Source organism: Motacilla alba, chromosome 2, assembly GCF_015832195.1.
Source record: "Motacilla alba alba isolate MOTALB_02 chromosome 2, Motacilla_alba_V1.0_pri, whole genome shotgun sequence".
Lineage (NCBI taxonomy): Eukaryota > Metazoa > Chordata > Aves > Passeriformes > Motacillidae > Motacilla > Motacilla alba.
In genome coordinates this window covers 14,835,035-14,854,288 of record NC_052017.1, presented here as the reverse complement: position 1 = coordinate 14,854,288, position 19,254 = coordinate 14,835,035, and the positions used below count along the sequence as shown (strand labels likewise).

The 19,254-nt window shown below is 39.5% G+C and overlaps 1 protein-coding gene across 20 annotated transcripts in view; it reads left to right on the top strand.

The window, feature by feature from the left end:
- SVIL (supervillin) overlaps positions 1-19,254 on the top strand; it is a 134,186-nt gene that overhangs the window by 62,708 nt on the left and 52,224 nt on the right. For 18 of the 20 annotated variants that reach the window (XM_038129587.1, XM_038129580.1, XM_038129582.1 and 15 more), the window contains 5 exons: positions 6,874-6,940; positions 11,904-11,995; positions 16,820-16,877; positions 17,001-17,152; positions 17,557-18,223. In XM_038129587.1, the coding sequence (XP_037985515.1) occupies positions 16,870-16,877; positions 17,001-17,152; positions 17,557-18,223 (827 nt within the window). In that variant the 5' untranslated portion in view covers positions 6,874-6,940; positions 11,904-11,995; positions 16,820-16,869. Of the gene's footprint in view, positions 1-3,024; positions 3,960-6,873; positions 6,941-11,903; positions 11,996-16,819; positions 16,878-17,000; positions 17,153-17,556; positions 18,224-19,254 lie in introns of those variants that run through there. The other 2 variants (XM_038129579.1, XM_038129589.1) reach the window with 2 other exon arrangements.

The following is a 19,254-nucleotide window of genomic DNA, read 5'->3' as shown; positions in this document are numbered from 1 at the left end:
GTGCTGCTCCGATTCCTGTTTACCTAACTAGCATATTTGCAGAAAGTTTCATGCAGTCACTGTGGGTTTTCTTTCCTCTGCATTGTTGATTTCTTTAAAATTTTATTTTATTTTTAGGTTTTCTTCAAACAGCTGTCATGGGCTTCTTTGATTTCTGCTTTTATGATAACTGCAAGTCACAACAAAGTATCTACCTCTCTTTATCACTTCTAAACACTTCTAAATATAAATTCATAAGTGCTCAATATTCAAGAGGAAAAAAGGCCTGATCTTGGTGGGACCTGGTTCATAACTCCTCAGTGCTTTGGGGCTGGCAGGCCTTGAAGTTGGGAAGTGTTTTGCAAGTCATTTAAACTCCAGCTTTGATTAGAGCTATTAGTTTTGCCAGACAAAAGGAAGATATCTTCCTTCTCTTCCTGTGGGAAGCTTCAGAACAACATTAAACTGCCAGCTGGTCTTTCATGAGCGGTCTCAGATTTGAAATGTATACATGCTTAACCTCAAGCTCTAAGCCCAGATGACTGCAAACTTAGCTTCCCACTGGGCTGCCCCCCTTTCTGGAGGCTGAACTGTTGTTCTCTCTGTGTTTGCTTATGTTGGAAGCTGCTAATGCTGAAGAATTAATGATGGCAAGAGGGGGACAAGAACATAACTACCGATGTGTAGTACAGCCTTGAGAACAGTTTGGCTGAGCACACTTGCAGGTCCTGGAGACTGGGTCATTTTTGAAGGACAAACTGCTCTTCTTCCTTTCTTCATTAAGTATTTGGAGATTAACTTCTTTTCCTCTGGGAAAGATTTGCTCTTAAACCTGCTGTTTTCAAACAAGCAGCAAAATGCTAAATCCAAGACTTCTTTTCTTGATACCCTTGGTTGACTCTGCTGACTTACTGTTTTTGCACCATTTCCTCCACTTCCAAAGCTGGTTAAGGGCCAGCACAGAGACTCCTCTTGTGACAGATGATCCCTTTTTGGTGGAAAGGAGGAAAGCAAGTGGTCACTTAGCTACAGTTCAGTATTCCAAATGACCTGTGTGAAGTGCATAGCATTGCTGTAATACCCAAAGGCTCCAACATCTCAGAGTTTTAATACTGGAAGCAGTGTTGGCACATACCCCTCATCTTGAATCAACACTAAATGAACTCTGGGATTGCAGATTCTTCACAGCAGCACAGTTTCAGTACCAACAGCAGCGTCAGGAATGTTAAATTGTAGGTCCTGTGCACAGAGCAATGGCTGGTGATCACCTTCCAACCAAACGTGAAGAGGTCTTGAAGCCAAACTCTAGGTGATTTTGTGAAGAGCTTGATAGAGATTCTTTTTTAAATTGAATATTTTATTTTCCCCTATAATATCTCTCTTTGGACCCATGAGGTAGCCCCTGGATTCTTGACCTGCCAGCTGTATGTAGTAGGAAAAGGAGCCCTATTTGCACCAAAGCCTGTCACAGATATTTCTTCCCAGGTGGTAGCCAGACCACTTGGAGAGACTGGCTTCTTACTGTGTACTGTAGGCAGAATCTGAACAGCACAAGCAAGAGCCCATTTAAAAATTACACAATTGTGAAAGGCATTCCAGAGTTTTCCTGTCTTTCTGCAGCTGTGCTTTCCCTTCTGCACCTCATTCACCAGGACAAAATGTTGAGGATGATGTATAGCAGAGGAATGGGGGAGCTTGAGCCCTCCTCTCTGTTGTACGGGACATTGCCAGACAGGGGGGTGACATTTGAGCTGAGCTCACCTCCTTTGTTAGCCAGAAGAGTTGATCCCTTTCCTGATGATAAGATCCTGTGCCTTTTTTTTTTTTTTGTTCTGGCACCTCCTGAAAAGTGCACCCAGCAAAAATGAAAGGGAATATTTACTCCCAGTTTAGTTGCCAGACTGGGTCACTAGGGGAGCAGGACCTAGCAGAGGTGCTGCAGCAGGAGGAATGATGGCTAGAAGTGTCTTTCTTGGCAGCCTTGAGCTATTGCATCAGCTCAGCTGTCAAGTCTAACTTCTTCTTCAACCTTGCTAAAGATGGCAGATACAATATTTGTCAAATGAGTGGAGTTTACCTGAGCTTTATCAGAAACTTCCCTTACTGTGTACCAGATGAGTTAAAAATGCTGCAAGCAATAATACCTCTATTCACAAGATCAGGTAAACAGTCTTCAGACAGGCAGGGTTGAGAAAGAAGAGTTTTTACAGGGGGAGGGTGTCTCTTGTTGCTGTACCTACACATATCCTGGTCCAGAATTTCCCCATTAACTGTCACCAGCAGCTCCTTAGTAAGTTCTGCCTCATCTTATTTTTGTGTTTTAAGCACACCTGCACTTATGCCTAGGCCATAAAGCGCCAGATTTTCATGTTAATTGCAGGTTTGGATTAGTGCCAACAGATTACATTTTTTGTATATATTAGGCTCAAGTGCATGGAGGCCTTCGCAGCTGGTCAGGAGAGCACAGCAGTGTTGGTGTGTGTTCTGTTGGTAGTGCTGGGAGGGGTTAGAATTAAACATGAGGGGTGGCAAGGTTACAGGAAAAGAAAAGAAATGTGGTGTGTACCATCAAATATTTCTAAACAGAAAACGTTACTTGATGAGTCAGAGGCTTCAAGGCCATATTCCTTGTGTTGAGTGACTCGTGTTTCAGGGAGCTCTGGACTGTTGAAAGATCAGCTAAGAAAAGGTGCTTTGATTAGGTTGACTCCGACATGATTTATATTTTTAAAAATAAATAGATTAAAATATCGGGTGCATTGCAATACTTTGAATTTCTTCCCAATATCCTACCCTTCTTCAGCTTAAAGCCATTACCCTTTGTCCTGCGTACAGGTCCTTGAAAAGTCCCTTTCCTGCACTCTTGTAGCCACCTTTAGGTACTGGAAGGTGCTCTAAGGTCTCCCTGGGACCTTTTCCAGGCTGAACCACTCAGCCTGGAATACTGATAGTAGCTGAAATCTTTTGGGGGGGAAGAAGTCTTTTGGAGGGAAGCTGATAGACTTCCCTATTTGTTCGGATGGGGCTAAGTGCATGGACCTGTTTCAATCACAGATTTAATGCTTCTTTGGGTCTGTGTTAGACCATCAGGTAGTTCCGTGTGAGTGACTGAGCAGAGGGTTATTGCACCATTGCAAACAAATATTTCCAGACTTTCAAAATTCGCTAAAAGAGTTCCAACTCTTCAATCCAAAATCCAACAAATCTGTTTAATAAAAGAAAAAAAAAGGTAGCTAGACAGTACTTTAGTGCCATTTTTCACCTTCTGTCTCGAATTAAAATATTTGGAGCTGTGGTGTCTGTTCTTAAATCCCTACCCCCACCAGTAATTTTGCTCATATGTTATCCATAAATCTTGTCTGTTTTAAATGTTCCAACTAATAGTTAGGCAAAACATTTAAGCATAATGCTGTGATTATCAGAGTCCATTTTTTGGCAGCCTGGGTGCTGTTTTTCTTAAATAAGCACTGCAGTTTATCCTGATTAGAGATATGAAGGAATTATTCCTCTTCTCGACGTTTTTTTCTGTTGTTGTTGGGTTTTTTTTTTTTTGTTTCTTCAGTTTCTTAATATGAGGATTCAGGGGTTCTGCATTCGTTTTGCAGGAATATAATGTGCAATTTGGCTGGATCTTTGAAGTGGTAATATTATAAATCTCCCAATCACCGTTGCCCAATCTGTTTTAGCATTCATGTGCCTAATTTCTGTTCGTAATCTGATTACTGGCTTGAGCTGCTCCGGCTTGCAGCCTATTGCTATGCATTTACTGTACTCCCTGGGACGCACAGCCTGACAGCTCCAGTCCTGTGCTATGAAAAATCTCTACACGATATTGCTAAGACAGGCCTAAGGGCTGTGGCTGCTTGAGAATTAGCTGCTATTGTAGTTTCTCTTTGCCGAATCCTTTGTTTGTGCAACCATGTTCAGAAATCCTTGGATCTCCAGCTATTTGGGAAATGTTAAATACTCTGAGGAGCAAGGTAAGAGTTGCAAGCAGATAAAAGAAAATGCAGTTTGTGTGTGTTTAATCTCTCATGTATATGTCTGCATGTGTAAATATTGTTTGACTGGCTCTCCTGCAGCTGCATTAGGTACTTTAGCAATCAGTATGCAGTTAGTCACCTAGGCTATTTTGTTATTTCCTAAAGGACACTTTTGAAAGATCCGATTAGATGGATCTTTTAATTAGCTTAGCATGCCACCGACTTAGGGCCTTTAAATATACTGAGTAACGCTGGAAGGTTATATCTACTTTTTCTTTTTAGATTGTTAATTTTAAATTTCCTACATGTTAAATTATGGATAGTGGTTTTATCGGGTAGTTTGTGCCTAAGAGAGTGGGAACTCGACTGAAGAAATGGTTAAACTTGTGAGCAAGTCTGATTTACACTTCAGTGAAGATACTCTTAATTTTGAATAAAAATATTTTAAATTGCTATAATATGATTATGAACATGTTTAGAATTCTTCAGGAAAACCCAGAACAAACTGCTGTTGTAAATATTTTTGTTCTGTCTCTAGAGTACAGTGAGGGTGTTTTTTTATCTTTAAATTAACCATTGAATAAAACTCTGCTAAACTGATGTTTCTTTTGTGGGCATATTTATTGTCTTTTGATGCAGAGTTGTTTACTTTTCCTCCTGTGTTTGTATTTAAGACTTCCATATTGTGGTAAGTAAGTTTTATTGGACTTTAATCCCCCCCACATGGTGTTTAATTTGAACAGGAGGAAATACATAAAATATCAAAACTCTGTGATGGAATTTAATTGTCTGCTAAGTTTTCCCGTGTTTGGGATGAGGGGGAATATTGGGACGCACCCCTGTGAAACACAGCAAAGTTTTAAAATTATTTTGAGGCATTATAGATGTGTTGTGTACAAATGTTGCTGAATGTGTTTAAGGGATGCAAGAGCCAAACTGGCTGATGTGCCCCTCCTAGCAGCCCTTCTCCCTCTCTGCTCCCAGGGATGCAATCCAGGCTCCTTTCTTCTGTTCTCATATTCCTTCCCCAGTTTTGGCTGGGCTAGGCAGAATTTCTCTGTGGTCTGCTTGTGGTTTTCATGGTGGACAGCTGTTCCAGTGCCAATAATTCTAGGATGGGTTGCATCCTGTTAGAGCAGCTATAAATTTAAGATATGCCTGGTTCTGATTAACTAAGCTGATACTGAGCTGGGCTTTGGAAGTTAGTGCATAGTCCTATCAAAGCAATGTAAATCTCACCTTTTTAGAGGATCCATATGGCTCAGGGTATTCTTTTTAATGCTGTAGTGTAAAATACAATGATTTATATACCATTCACACTGTTTTTCTTACAGTATTCTGTTTTGATCTAACAAGATGCTTTTGTGTAATCTATGTGCTTTATTCTCCACTTAATGGAAAGAGAAAATGAATGCTAACAAAAACAGGAAAAGTTGCCTATTAAAGTTGAAGACTGCTCTTAGCAAAGCTGTTTGAAATCTGTACTGACTTGTAACAGATGCCTAGAAAAGGCCTTTTTGCACATTTTAAGCTTCTTTATCAAGTTGTTAAAATCATCTTTTTTTTCTATTACTTTTAAAAAGTTTTTTTCAATCTTTATACCTGTAGAGGTGGCAGAAGGAAATGGAAGAGGATAAGAAGTTTTTAAATGCTTAGAAAAAAATGTACATTCCCTCAATTAAGACACACATTGTCAGCTATAATAAGTTTCATTAAACCCTTTCTGCAAAAATAAGAGACATTCTACCCAGACTTAAAATACTGTGCATAAGCAAAAAAATATTATTTTTTGCAGTTAGGTCTTCCTTGAAATAGTTAAATCTCAGCTCTGAGGTAGAGTAAGAGGAGTGTAACTGCAACTGAATTGTTCTAAAGTCTGGACTGTGTACTAAAGTCTGGGTCTGTTTTTGAAAAATGAAATGATTGCTGTGTCAGTGACCAACTGTTTATTAATGTAGGGTCTTGGGTAGTAGATTTAATACAGATGGGGACAGAAGGCAATTTTTCATTGGGAGTAAGTTGTCAGTAGCTCCATGTGTGTGCACAGCAGTCCCAGAGCAGGACCTGCTCCCTGGCTGGCAGTGCTCTGGGGTGTCTTGGTTGCATCCTTGCTGAATGGAGGGAGAGGGTGCTCGGAACATGTTCCCTCCTGCCACCAGTCGTCATTTAGACCCTCTGATGATGCACTTGATTGCAGAAATGAAAAAGTTTAATCTAGGAGAGGGTGGGAGGTTGCCCATTGCTTGTTATGGTTCACACGGTTTTGGGAACCCAGAGGTTTTGTCATACATGCTTTTTTATCATAAGGCTGCAATTTTGCTCTCAGTGTAAACATGAGTTCCTCTGTGAAATGCATGTTGTAAGGCTATTCAGAAAAAGAAAGAGACCTTCCAAACAGTAGACAATCTTCAGAAATATTTCTGTCATGGAGGGTGTAATACTGTTGCAACAAATCCTCAGTGGGACATCTCTTGGCTTCTGCAGTGAATATGCAGTTTTTATAGTGTTGCCAGGCTGCAGCCAAAACAGCTCTTGCTGCCTGCAGCATTTTTCATTTGCAAAGTGCTTCATAAATATGTCCATTGCCCATTTTATAAGCTGGGAAACAGTGAGTTTAAATGATCACCTTAGTCTGTATTGATACACCACAAATATTAGGAATAGAACACGGCAGTTCCATAAAGTGTTGATGTTTTTGATGTGTCTGCTGTCTGTACTCATTTTTGCAAAGCTTTGGTTTTTCACCATCTTGGACATGCCAGCTGGTTTTCCTTTGCTTAGAGAGAAGGCCTCTGCATAGTCTTTTGCAGGGGAAAAAGGCTATGCTTGGAAACTCTAACCTAGCATACCAAAAGTTTCCCATTTATTACAGCATCTTCACAATGATGTGATTTTTTTTTCTATTTCACAGATTTTGCCAAAGGAAACTCAATCAGATTTAAGCCTTCACGACTGCTCCTAAGGAAGAGAGCATTAAGGTAAGGTTGAATTTTTCTCACCCAGTGAAAATGGCTGGTTGCAGTAACTTTCATTGCTTGAATCTACATTTATTCTTTCATCAGGAAAAATGATTATTGTCCTCTCACAGGACCAAGCTTTTGTACAGAGCAGATGTTCTGATCAAGCATTGAAAACAGCAACTGCCTCTAAAGTAATGTTGCATTTTCTAGCTGACATTGCTGAAGGGAAAGTCCCGCTGTGCACTGAGCTTCTTGCCATTGCAATGCCCATTTTAATGCCCATTTTTCCTTGCATGGCATGGCCAGAGTATAGACATCCAGTGAGAGAGAAGAAGGGGGCTCTGCAGAGATGGGTGGACTGGTGGTGTTGCTTCCCTGCAGGGCTGTGGCTGCCTCGTGGTTTGCGTTCTTAGGGCACAGTTGCACGAGGCTAAGGGGATACACTTAAACAATTAAGCAGGAAGGCAGGTCATGTTCTCTCTCTTCCCATCCTTGCTCCAGCTGCCTTGGGTGTCCACATTTGTGCTTGCTGGACTCATTCACAGTGGCACAGAGAGGAGGTCAGGAGCTGGGAATCGACCCTTGCCCCAGGAACCAGATGCACAGGAACTCACCTGCCAGAGGTGCACAGGCACATCTTTGTGAGCTTCTTTTCAGTCAGTGCACACACCTAGAGCACACCTGCTTCCCTGCCATGTTGTTTCCTAGGTCCTGCAGAGAGATGGAGGGAATGCTGTACAGGACACACTGTGCTATGAAGGCAGGAGAGGAGGACATGACTGTAAAATGGACTTTTTACATAAGGGTTCAGGGAAGGAAGGTCTCCTGGAGGCAGAGAAAGAGAAGAAAAGTGAACAGCGGGCACCTAGCTGGCAGGTGTACAAGTGGGTTTTGTTCTTCAATCATAAAATCTCAGTATATGCCACAGCTTTAATTGGGATGGCAGGTCAGTGTTACCAGTGGCATTTGGATCAAACTTCTGGTTGCTTTTGAGCGTGTAACTAGGTTAGTGGGACAGCTATTTAGAAACCATATGCTGCTGCTGCAGCAGCAGATGAAGTTTTCAGCCTGGAATCCCTGATGTACAGCATGCAGCTCACACTTACTTTGGAAGTTGCCAGAACAGTACAACTACTGAGACTTTCGAGTACTCTACTGATCCTGCATTGTACATTGTTTTTAAAGAAAAACTGTTGAGATTGTGAAACATTTTTGCCTGTGTTTTAACAGGAATCATCTGAATTCCTGAACAATGGAGAGTATAATGAGTTTGTTGGGGACCTGAGGCCAAGCCACACACAAATCCTGTGTGAAACAAACTGCTGGAACCTCATGATGTTAATTTCATTTCATGAACCATGATCAAAAGCTATATTTCAAGCAAGGAAAGGATAATAAGTTTCTCTTTCAATATCCAGATTTATCAGGGACTTCAAGAAAGAATTCCTTCAAACTTCTGGCTAATTATTTTTTATTTAGAAAAACCCATGTATTTCCTAATTATTTTAATAATACATGTGCATAACCTAGCTATTAAGTGCAAAAATTCATAGTGCTGCTGCTCAGAATCTGCACCTAAATTTACAGCATTACTAGATTTAATTGTGGTATTTCTAGAAGAGGATTTTGGAGGAGTTTGAAGGTACAATATATCTGGCAATCCAAGTCTGACTGACTCTGCTTAAGCAACTGAATTGATGCTGTGACTGCTCCCCCAGCAGAGAAACTAATAAAGCAAGGAGAGCTCTGGAAAGAGCCCTTTGAGTTAAAAGGGAAGTCTTGTGAAGGAATTACTTATGAGTTTGTTTTTCAAAACACTTATAAATGGTGATGAGTAGCCTCCTGTAATTTTTTAATTTTTTTGCTATTTGGAATTGAATTAACATCATTCCAACTCAATTTAGATTCCTAATGAATGTTCTTACTGAACGCTGTGACATGTCCTAAATATGCCTCCTTTCATTTTTAGAATTAATTTGATGTATGTGTCTATAAATACTCGATTGTTTGGCTTGACTCTGTCGTCTTCAGAGCAGTGCTATCTCTGAATCCTCTGTGCATGGGAAAGCAATGTAATTATGCATTGGATTAAAACATTTGGGTTTTCTCATGTGCACACATTTAAAACAACCAATTCCACCTGCAGCTTAGCAAGAGAGAGCAAAAAAAAAGTCTCTGGAGAGAGAAAACTCCTAAATTGTGGATAAAATAGAATATGAAAATCGTTAATCTTTAAAAAATAAATAAACAATAATGGTTGACAGTCTGTCCAGGGGGAAGTGGAAAATGAGGGCACAAGGGAAACTGTAAAGGGACTTTCACAAAGCAGGTAACCTGTGATCCTGTCTAGTGCAGCAAGGGTTAAGCTTAGGAAGTTTGTGGTTATTTAAGGAATTTTAATGAAATCTGCCAGTGAGCAAAGGCTGCAAGCCACCCTCTGTATAAAGGAGGAGGGAGCTCCCATACAGGAAGAACTGGATGACCTTGAGGATTAATAGAAAAAGGATGTAATGTAATAATACTAAGTGCACAGTTGTGCATTGGGGGCTGATAAATTTTTCTGTCACTTGCAACTGATGAAAGCAAAACCTTTGCATATTAGTTTCTCATGCAGGATTGAGTAACCCATACAGTGTATCTGTAAAAAGGCAAATGTGTTGTAGATCCCAGCATTCAGCTAGGTATATAATAATGCTTTCTCTATTAAAAAATCATATTTTCATAAGATACTGCTGAGACCCAAGTCTGGAATCAAGACTACCCAATTCTGGTCACCATATACAAGAAAAGGTTACTTAAAACTGGAATAAGTAGAGGACACTGTAACAAATAATCACTGAGACTGAGAGCCTGTCCTGAGAAATCTGAGTACATGTAGATAAGCTCTTTTAAGAAAAATAAGCAAGGTAACTGACAACACTGGCACAAGAACAAATGTATGAAAACTCAGTGACAGACATTTAAACGGGGTTTAAAGGAGCTCTGCCTTCAAAGTCGCTAGAACTCCCTGGAGGGGAGGAGCTGGAGTGAATGTAACTAGTTTACAAGCAATCCAATAATATGGTTGTTTATAGAACCATCAGGCTAGTGCCAATCCTGATTCCATGATTTTACCCTTGGAAATTCATGTGGGAATTAGGCACAGTGGTGGGTGTTCACACACAGTTCATTTAAACAAGGATTTTGCTGTTCAGTGAATGCTTTTCTGCACAAAGCCCCTTGTTTAGGGAAGCTTAAGGTGCTGCACTGTCACAGGCATTATGAAAGCAAGTGGAGATACTGCTAAATAAAGCCCAGGTATTCAGAAGTCTGAAAGACTTTGAAGCTCATTCAAATGAGCTGGATCCTTCAGCACTTTTGTCTTAAGTCATTAAGTTGATTTGGCAGAATAAATTTAGGGTTGGTTTATAGCCTTAGACCAATATTATTTGCATTTTTCAAACTCATCCTCAGCTAAAAGGAGTAGAAACTACTTTCAAATTGGGTTTCTCTCCATCCAGTGTTCTCTAGAAGTGTGTCTGTAAGAAAATAATATATTGTGAGGCTAGTAAGAATTGCAAATGTTGGCAGTGTGGGGTCAGGCATAGAAAAACATCCAGTTAACTGTCTGAGTCTTTGCCCAGTCTCAGATGACACATGGATCCATCTGCTTGTGGCTGCTGTGTGCTATTTTTTCATTGTGTTTTGATTTTTGTTTAGTTCAATTACCATGTGTTTGCTGTGTAAGGACACACAGTTCTCTCTAATGGACAGCTTATTGCAGCTCTCCATCTTCTATTTGTTATTTTCTGTAGTGGCTAACATTGCTTTTCTTGGCAGTACCTGGAATAATTTCTCTAAGTGCAGTTGTTGGAGACAATTTGCGGCAGGTGGCATAGTGCCTGGTGGTGACACAGCCCAGGTTCTTCATTGTCATTTCAAGGATTTTGTTCTCCCCTCAGTATCTTAAAAAGAGATGTTATTTATAAAAATATATTTACAAACAGGAATACTTATGAAGCACATCAGTCAATATAGGTTAAAACTCTTTTCAATGAGAATTGTTTTTTGGAAATAGTGAGTACAGAATTCATACCCTTGGAAAAAAAAAAAGCAGACATTTAAAATCTGTCCTCAGGAAGGATTTTTCAACAGTAAGATTGAACAGTTTTTCTTATCAGAATGACATTAAATTATATGGCACACCACTACTGTGACAAAATGAAGAACCTGGGATCACTGTGAGGATTTATATCTGTTACACCTGTCTACACAGTTTACTAAAGGCTTTAAGACCATTATAAGTTTTCTTACACCCAGCTGGAATAGTCACAATGGCTGAATACAGTAATTTGTTCTCTATTTTTATTGACTGGAGAAAAAAAATCTTGCTTACAAGGAGGAACACTTCCTCCAAAAAGGTTTCTGTAGACAACTAGGATCTACTTTAGGCCACTATGACAACTACATTTTACAGTTAAATTTGCATATTTAATGAAGATATTTAAAGAAATATTTTGTTTCATCTAAATGGGCAATTTTCCTGTTTTGAAAAGACATGGTATAAAATTAAATGATCTGGTACTCCTATTAGCATATTATAAACTGTAAGATCCAGAGAACAATGCAGTAACAACAACAGAGTAGTTGTGCAGAGGGTTTCTAGGTGGAGTGTACATGCAGTACTGCCTTTGATGACGTTTTAATATTTATGAAGAACCATTCAATGTAGATTATATTAAATGTACTTGTTTAGTAGAGCATTTTGAAGGCAGTCAGTAATCTAATGCAAAAATGTGTCACAGTCAGTTCCAAACAAGTTTCAAATTATGTTAGGTTTGGCTTTCTGAGTTTCTTTGGGTTATTTCTTAGCTCATTCTTAGAGAAAATATTTTCTTTGGTATCTCTGTTAGACTATCTTGCAGTAAATTGGTTATGTCTTGGGTTTATTTGATTTGCAGCAGAGACATCCACAGTTCTGTAAACCAGATGTTGCTTTCAGTTTTCAGAAGGAGTTCTCATTTGAAGATAAAGAAGAACTTGCGAACAGCACAAAGGATATTGATGCTAATCTCTTAGCAGTACTTCCCAAAGGTAGGTGAGGGAGACATGTTATGAACACAAGTGGTAATTGAACAGCATGTGAAGTTTCATCTTTGCAAGTACAAGGCACAGTTAAAATCACTTAGGCACAGATGTTTTGTAAATGAGTTTTCCCTGTGAAGTATGCATGAAGGATGAAACAGGGGATGAACCACAAAGCTCTTTTACAAGACCTTCCTGCATCCCTGCTTCATAAAGTTCAGCTTTGTTTGCCTGGTTTCAATAGGTTGGTAGTTGAAATCCAAAACTTCACAGAGTTTATTTTTACAGATAGATAATCCTGAGTTCAAAAGTATTGACTTGACTTGTTAAGAATCGTAGCTCTTCCCAGGCCCCTGCAGTGGTTGGTGGAGTCACTGTGCTTTCATGACCAATTGACTGCACTTGAACTTTTGTCTTTTATTCTAAAAGGCCTGCAATACATATGCAGTTTAGTTTGGGAGATATTTTGTATTTTCCAAACTTCTATCTTAGTCTGAGTAATTTCTGAAGGAAACAGCAGTTCCATCTTTATCATTTGACACAGTTGAGGTAGAGGCAAGAATTACTTCTCTTGTATTATTTAGAGAAAAATCATAATGTGCTTGACCCCCAAAGGGTGACATTTGACTGAAGAACTATGTGCAACTGGCTCAAAGATGTTCCTTTCATTCAAGGATGTTCTGGACATCAGAACTTGGATTAAAATTGCATGTGTATATGTTCTGGTGGTATTTACTCTTTCCAGACAAGCTACAAGGCTAAATGCACTAATTCCAACATAAAGGAGCTGACTTGCTCTTTTAATGTCATTTGTTGCAGAGTTCCTCTAGAAAGGAGCACTTCTTCCAGCATAACGTTTAAGTGGTATATAAGTGACATGCTTTTAAATATGATCATTACAGATGTTCAGAAAGAAGCATTGGTGGTAAAAATGATGGAATAGAGTGATGTGCAATTATACAATACAGGCTTCTGACAGCACAAGACTGTAATAATCCATAGTCCCTCATTATTCCTTACACTTAGCCTTACAGTCAGATGGCCAGCAACTTAACTGAACCTTCACTTGAGAAACCTTATCTGTAAGTTCCTTCACAGTGAACTAATTTCTATTCCAGGATGTTTTTATTTTTCAAAAAAATATTCTCATAATGAGGGGATCATACTTGGTGTGTACCAGACTTAAGAAACAGCAGTGGGAGCTTTTGGTTGCGCTCCAATGGGAGTACTTGAAGTGCAGGGCTTTTTGAAAGTCCATGTTATTTTCCAGAGCCTTTCTAGAGCTAATTTTGATCCAGGTTTGCATATGTTGAGAAATTGAAGGAATATGTTTACTTTTCAACTGATACAGACTGAACGGAGGCCTGCAGTTGGGCATTGAACATGTCAATACACCTTTGCTGGCATAAACAGAAGATAAATGCTTTTCCAGCCTAGTTTTAAGACCATCACCTTTCCAGTTGTGTAGAGGAGGAAGTAGGAATGAGGCTCGTAGGTTTGCTATTCTGTTAAATTTTCCTCGAAATGAAAATGTGTGGTACCTATGTTGCAATGGTTATTTACCATCTCTGAGAAATTAATCCTCTGCAGGTAACCTTTTGATCCATTGTGAAGTCTATCCAGGCTTCACAAGTGTACATGCTCCCCCCATTACGTATTTTTTTGAAGGCTTCTTTTTACAATACAGCGTCTGTATTGTGAACAGAAGACTGCTGTCACATGGCTGCAACTTTATTCACATGTCCCCTCTGCAACTGTCAAAAAGGGCTTTCAGCATCAACATGTTTATATTCTGTAGCAGGCTTCTGAAAGATGTCTGTGAATATGTATTTCTATAAGAAATATTCCACTTTAATTTAAGGAGTTTTTAAAATATAAGATGCGCTCCAAATGTACTTTTTGTTTTTCATTCTGGGTCAGCATATGGCACAATACTGTTTTTCCTAAATAAAGGTATTCCAAAGTAAATTTTGTTTTGAAGGACTATAGTTGCCAAAGTTAAGATGCCTCTTGACAGTTTACCTCAGAGAGTGTCCTACCACAGCATCCTGCTCAACATCCTAAAATAAAGCCTCAAGTTCAGAGCTGTTTCTGAGCTGTGGTTGTTCTTCCTCATGCCCTTAGCTGACCAGTGGTGCTTACAAAGTGTGTTGCCGTGAAGTAATCTAGATAAGGAGCTTTTACTGTGAAATTAATTATTTTAAGCTTCTTAGTCTTTTCTTGTTTGCTGAATCAGATTTTTGTGTTACTTTTTGGGTAAAAGTGTTGCTTTAGTGCTCCCATGGTGTTGCTTGTGATGGTCACATGGGAAAATATCCCATGGACAGATGGGAGCTGGCACCAACATACTCAAATTGTAAACTAAAAAGGAGAAACCTGGTCACCTAAATTTGCAAGGGCCGAACAGAGTCCTTGAGAGTGAAATGTCTCCAACTGTTTTTTACATTTTGAAGTAAAATATTTTATTCATCAAACAGAAACCACTAGACTAGAAGATTTTCTTCATTTTGTCTTCTTTTGGTTTTGCTTTTTTTGTGCTTCTTTTTCCCTCCTTACCAAAACAAGAATATTTCTGGAATTGCTTTCACAAAAAAAAATCTACAGATGTTGTCCAACCTAGCTGAAATTACTTCTGTAATCTCAAGCTTGGAAAAAGTCTAAGGCAGCATAGAGTAGTCCCATGCTATTTTTGTCCTGTGTTGTTTGGAGAGGTGTTGGGAGACATTTTTCATGAGACCAGTGCTCTTATTAGGACTGCAGAGTGGTAGTAGAATCTCTGGAACTTCAGCTAGCATGTAGCAAGAGAGTGTTGAGCTAATGCTTTAGGAGTTCTTTGGATGTTCCACATTTCTTGTATGTGGACAACTTATAGTCAAGTTTCCTTTTCTGGGGGTGGGGGGAGAGTAGACTTTCACTAATAAATGAAGCTGTGCTTTAGAGATTTACTAAAGCTTGTAAAAGACCTGTTCTCTGATGATGGTTTTGGTGACTGTATAAATTGGGGACTAGGGGAAAAAAATGATCAGGATTTGAAAGGAATGTGATTTTAGTAACTCTCAGTTCTGGAGGCCTTTGACCTGTCTGAAAACAGACAATTATGGGTTTTGTTTTGACCATGTTGTGTATACATAACCAACAGATGGAACAGAAAAACTCTAATAACTAGTGGAACATAATTAAATAATAGATTTGGGGAGGTGAGAGCAAAGTCTTTAGAGAGAGTCTTTAGTCTTTGAGAAATAATTTCCTTTGGTGTGGATCTGAAATGAAGGCTGGTTTCAAATGGACAAGTTCTCTGTTTAATACAGTTCCATTGCCAGCACAGCTTGAGTAGACAGGGCAACAGTGGAAGCTGCTCATGCATTGAGAGAAAAGTCTGTGAAAACACAACATAAGGGCTCATCTTTGCTTTGGTGTTGGTTCAGGATCAGAATGTGTTAATTCTTGCTGATCCTGCACATTTTATCTGTAGTCCTACTTTCAGGCTTTTCAGCATGTAAGGTTGATGTGACAGTCAGTGTCAACAATATCTATGAGGTGTGAGCACTGGTATTGAGTACAGCAAACTTCCTGGATGAGTCAGCTGAACTGGAGCCCTGACCAAGCCGTGCATGTAAAGTTCTTGCAGTAGAGGGAAGGCAGAAAAGGTGCATCTGACCTTTAAAAGGGTGGTGTTTCAATAATATTTATCCTTTAAGTATCTAGAGCAATGAGATCTGGTAGCAAGAAAAATAAGCTGATAGGTTTACCTCTGCAGTGGAACAATGTCAGCTAGACACTCCTGACTCATCGGGTGTTTCTGATGGCAATCTCTGCCAATTTAGCAGGCATAGACTTTCACTTGCTTTAACTTTTGATCCCTGGGTCAACAGGGTTAGAGCTCCAGAGGTGCATTGGCTCAAGAATAGGTGCACACAGCTTTCAGCACCACGTTTGCCAAGGCCCCAGTACGGAGGTGTGTGGATGTGCATGTCTGTGTTGTTAGGCACACCCCACCCCAGTCCACTGCTTCCCTGGACAGCCTGGGCAGTTTCTCTTCCTGCTGGTAAGAAGTCACACTGCACTTATTTGCGTAGCACTCGCTGCTCCAGTGTGGTTTGCACGTGCACATATGGGTGTATATATAGGGATTACTTCATCTATCGTGCCTCCCCTTGGTTCACTACAATTTTGTGGACTGTGGCAGCTGTCTGCTGGCACTTCACACCAGCAAAGGGTTCAGGGGAAGAGAAGGAAAGTATGTCCAATTAAAACTACAGGGGAAAGTTAGCAAAGTAGCAAGTGATTAACCATGCAAGAGTACCATGATGGTGCATGGTAATTTTCACTTCAGCAATGAGTCACTGGGATTCTTGGGATTTGATCAATATAAAGGTGTGGAGGAAAGTAAGGAAGAAGGGACCTCTTCCTTACTGCTTCTCTTAAAACATAGTCAGTCCCTGACCTTTGAGTTGGCAGGGTAAGCAGACTTTCCATACTACCTGGTTCTGAAATGGGTTACTAGGGCACATAAGCTTAACTTTGGCTAATCAAAATACAACTTGTCCAGTATATACTACATCTTGAAAACTGCTGGGATGGGCATAGCAGATTTGGGATTAGCCTGGAAGTATGTGGAGGAGAGCAGTACTTGATGGTCACACCCATGTGCCTAATGCACTTTTGACAGCACAACCTTAATAAACTAGGAAAACAAGAGGAAAATGCTCATTTCCTCAAAAAAGCTATTTCAAACCACTGAACTTATTTGACTGTTCCTTCTTACTCTAAAGCATTTTCGCAAGTTTCTGAAACTCATTGTTTTATAAGCTGCATAATCTTTTGTTGTCTCAGTTTCAGAATTAAGAAAACTCTTTGAACCAAACAGCCGAGATTTTTTGGAAATGAAAAGGTAAAGGAAAAAAGTGTTTGGCCTGTAAAACAAAACACACAACTTGTTTTGTTACCTCCTCGTAGAAACTGTGCCCTCGAATCTTCAAGATGCCTGTTTTCACATTTTTCACATATTTTTCAGAAAAGAAAGAATAGCTAGGCGCTTAGAGGGAATTGAAAACGATGCACAGCCTATGCTTCTACAAAACTGCCCAGGATCCGTCACACACCGTTTGCTAGAGGAGGATACACCAAGATATATGCGTGCAACTGACCCATACAGTCCCCACTTAGGTAAGTGGCACATGGCAGGCCTTCTTGCACTGCTGAATTACTTCATGTTTGCTACACTATCAGCCTAGAAGCTCTTCTACTGAAGAGCTCTGTCAGCTTGTTTGGGTTTTTTTTAATTTCCCTTTTAAGTGTCCAGTTGTCTTCCTTGGAAAATGTTGATGGTTCTTACTGCTTTCAAATAACCATTTGAATTGAGAACTATTACTTATTAAAGAATTATTCCTAATACATATTTCTTAATTGTTTGTATATGCTTTTGGAGACAAAATAATAAATATAATGTGTCTGTGCCGTCACTTTGATTTGTAAGAAAATGGAAAGCTTTTAGTTCAATCAGTTTGAGTGGTGGGTGGGTACCTGGAGTTTTGGGAAGGACTTGCTCATATATGTTGCACTTTTGACAGGAAGATCAAATGAAGAGGAGGAAACTTCAGATTCTTCTGTAGAGAAACACCCCAGATCATCCAGATACCGATCAGAAACCACAGGAGGTAATACAGAGCCCTTGTACAGCACAGCAAACATGGATGTCCAGGAACTGGAGTCAAAAGCAGAGAGAATAGCTAGGTACAAGGCAGAGAGGCGACGCCAGCTGGCAGAAAAGTATGGATTATCTCTTGAGTCTGATTTGGATTCTGACTACTCATCCAGATATACACGGGCAAGGAAAGATCCTGACAGCGTGGAAAGAAAGGGAGTGAAAAGTGAAAGGCAAGATGATGAAAACAAGGACTATGGCACCCTCTATTTTTCCAGGACTGAGACAAAGGCATCGAAGAGTGTGATTTCTGATTCCAAAGAGTACTCCAACCGTGAAGATAAAGATGACCTCTCAAATGAAAAGGGTGTTAGAAAAGCAGATGACAGTGCCATTAGACAGGCTCCTGAGCCTTCAGCAACCTTGGATAGTTCTGTCTCCCTTTCACTTTCTGGACGAGACTCTTCCTGCTACAACGAAGTGCCAATACCACCAAAGCAAGCCCCCCGAGAGTCCCTCTCTTCACCCAAGCGGGCAGCCTCACCGACCCACTTGCAGAATGACCAGCCCTTGCACAGTAACAGCAGACAAAGGTAAGTATGATTTCCATTTTCTGTTTTGCTGTAGATTCCTTTATCTTAATCAGCTTTTGCATCAGTGTCTACAGTATTAATGAGAATGTATTTATTACCCTTGAAGAATGTATTTAGTTGCTTTGGATGTCTCAGGATGGATTAGTTGGGTTTATTGTATCACAGTGCGTATCTGATACAAGGAAGTAGCTATGTATTTCTCTAATTAGCTATGTCCTTGGTTTCACTTTATATTTATACAGTTTTTGCTAAAATTAGGCCCTTTGTGGGGAGGACACAAACTAAAAGTTGAAGGAGTTATGGTTCTAAATCCCCTTGGGTTTTGTTTTTTGAATTTTTAATAACCTGTTAGAGCAAGTCTCTGAACTTTCTTTCTTTTATACCTTGTAATTGCTGGCTGGTAGCTTCCAAGTAGAGGCAAGCTGCTTCTCAGTGAAGATTTGACTATCTTTATGATGACATCTTCCAAAATAAAACAGTTTGCAAACTTAAAAGCTGAAGAGTGTCTTGGGTCACTTGAAATAATAGTTGATTTGTTTTCCTGATGCGAAAGTGTAAAAACCCTTTTGAACTGTGGTAGTCAATTTTTCAGATAATATCAGGCATATATGTGCATGAAGGGGCAGAGGGGAGAGTTAAAATTCTATGCTGAATTGCTTTAGACTTGACAAATTTACTATGGTAATAGGGTAACCAGATTCTTCCAAAAGGAAAAAAAAATAGTTTCAATTAATTTTACATTACAATTTCTCAGTGTGGTATAGAAATACTGTCAAATTGTTATGCTGACTGAAAATAATGTGTGACTAAGAATTTTTTTTAAGTATTATTTTCTCTAAGTGTGAGTCTTTATTTTCTTGGTAGGCGGATAGAAAATAATAACTGTAAAACCTTAACTTAAAACGTTGCAACTAAAACTGATGTAAATGAGAACCTAATTTTATACATATGTGCATAATGCTGAACAGTGTTGACTGTTTTTAAGAAACTGAGGTAACAGGTATAAACTCAACCATTTATGCTTTCCATAG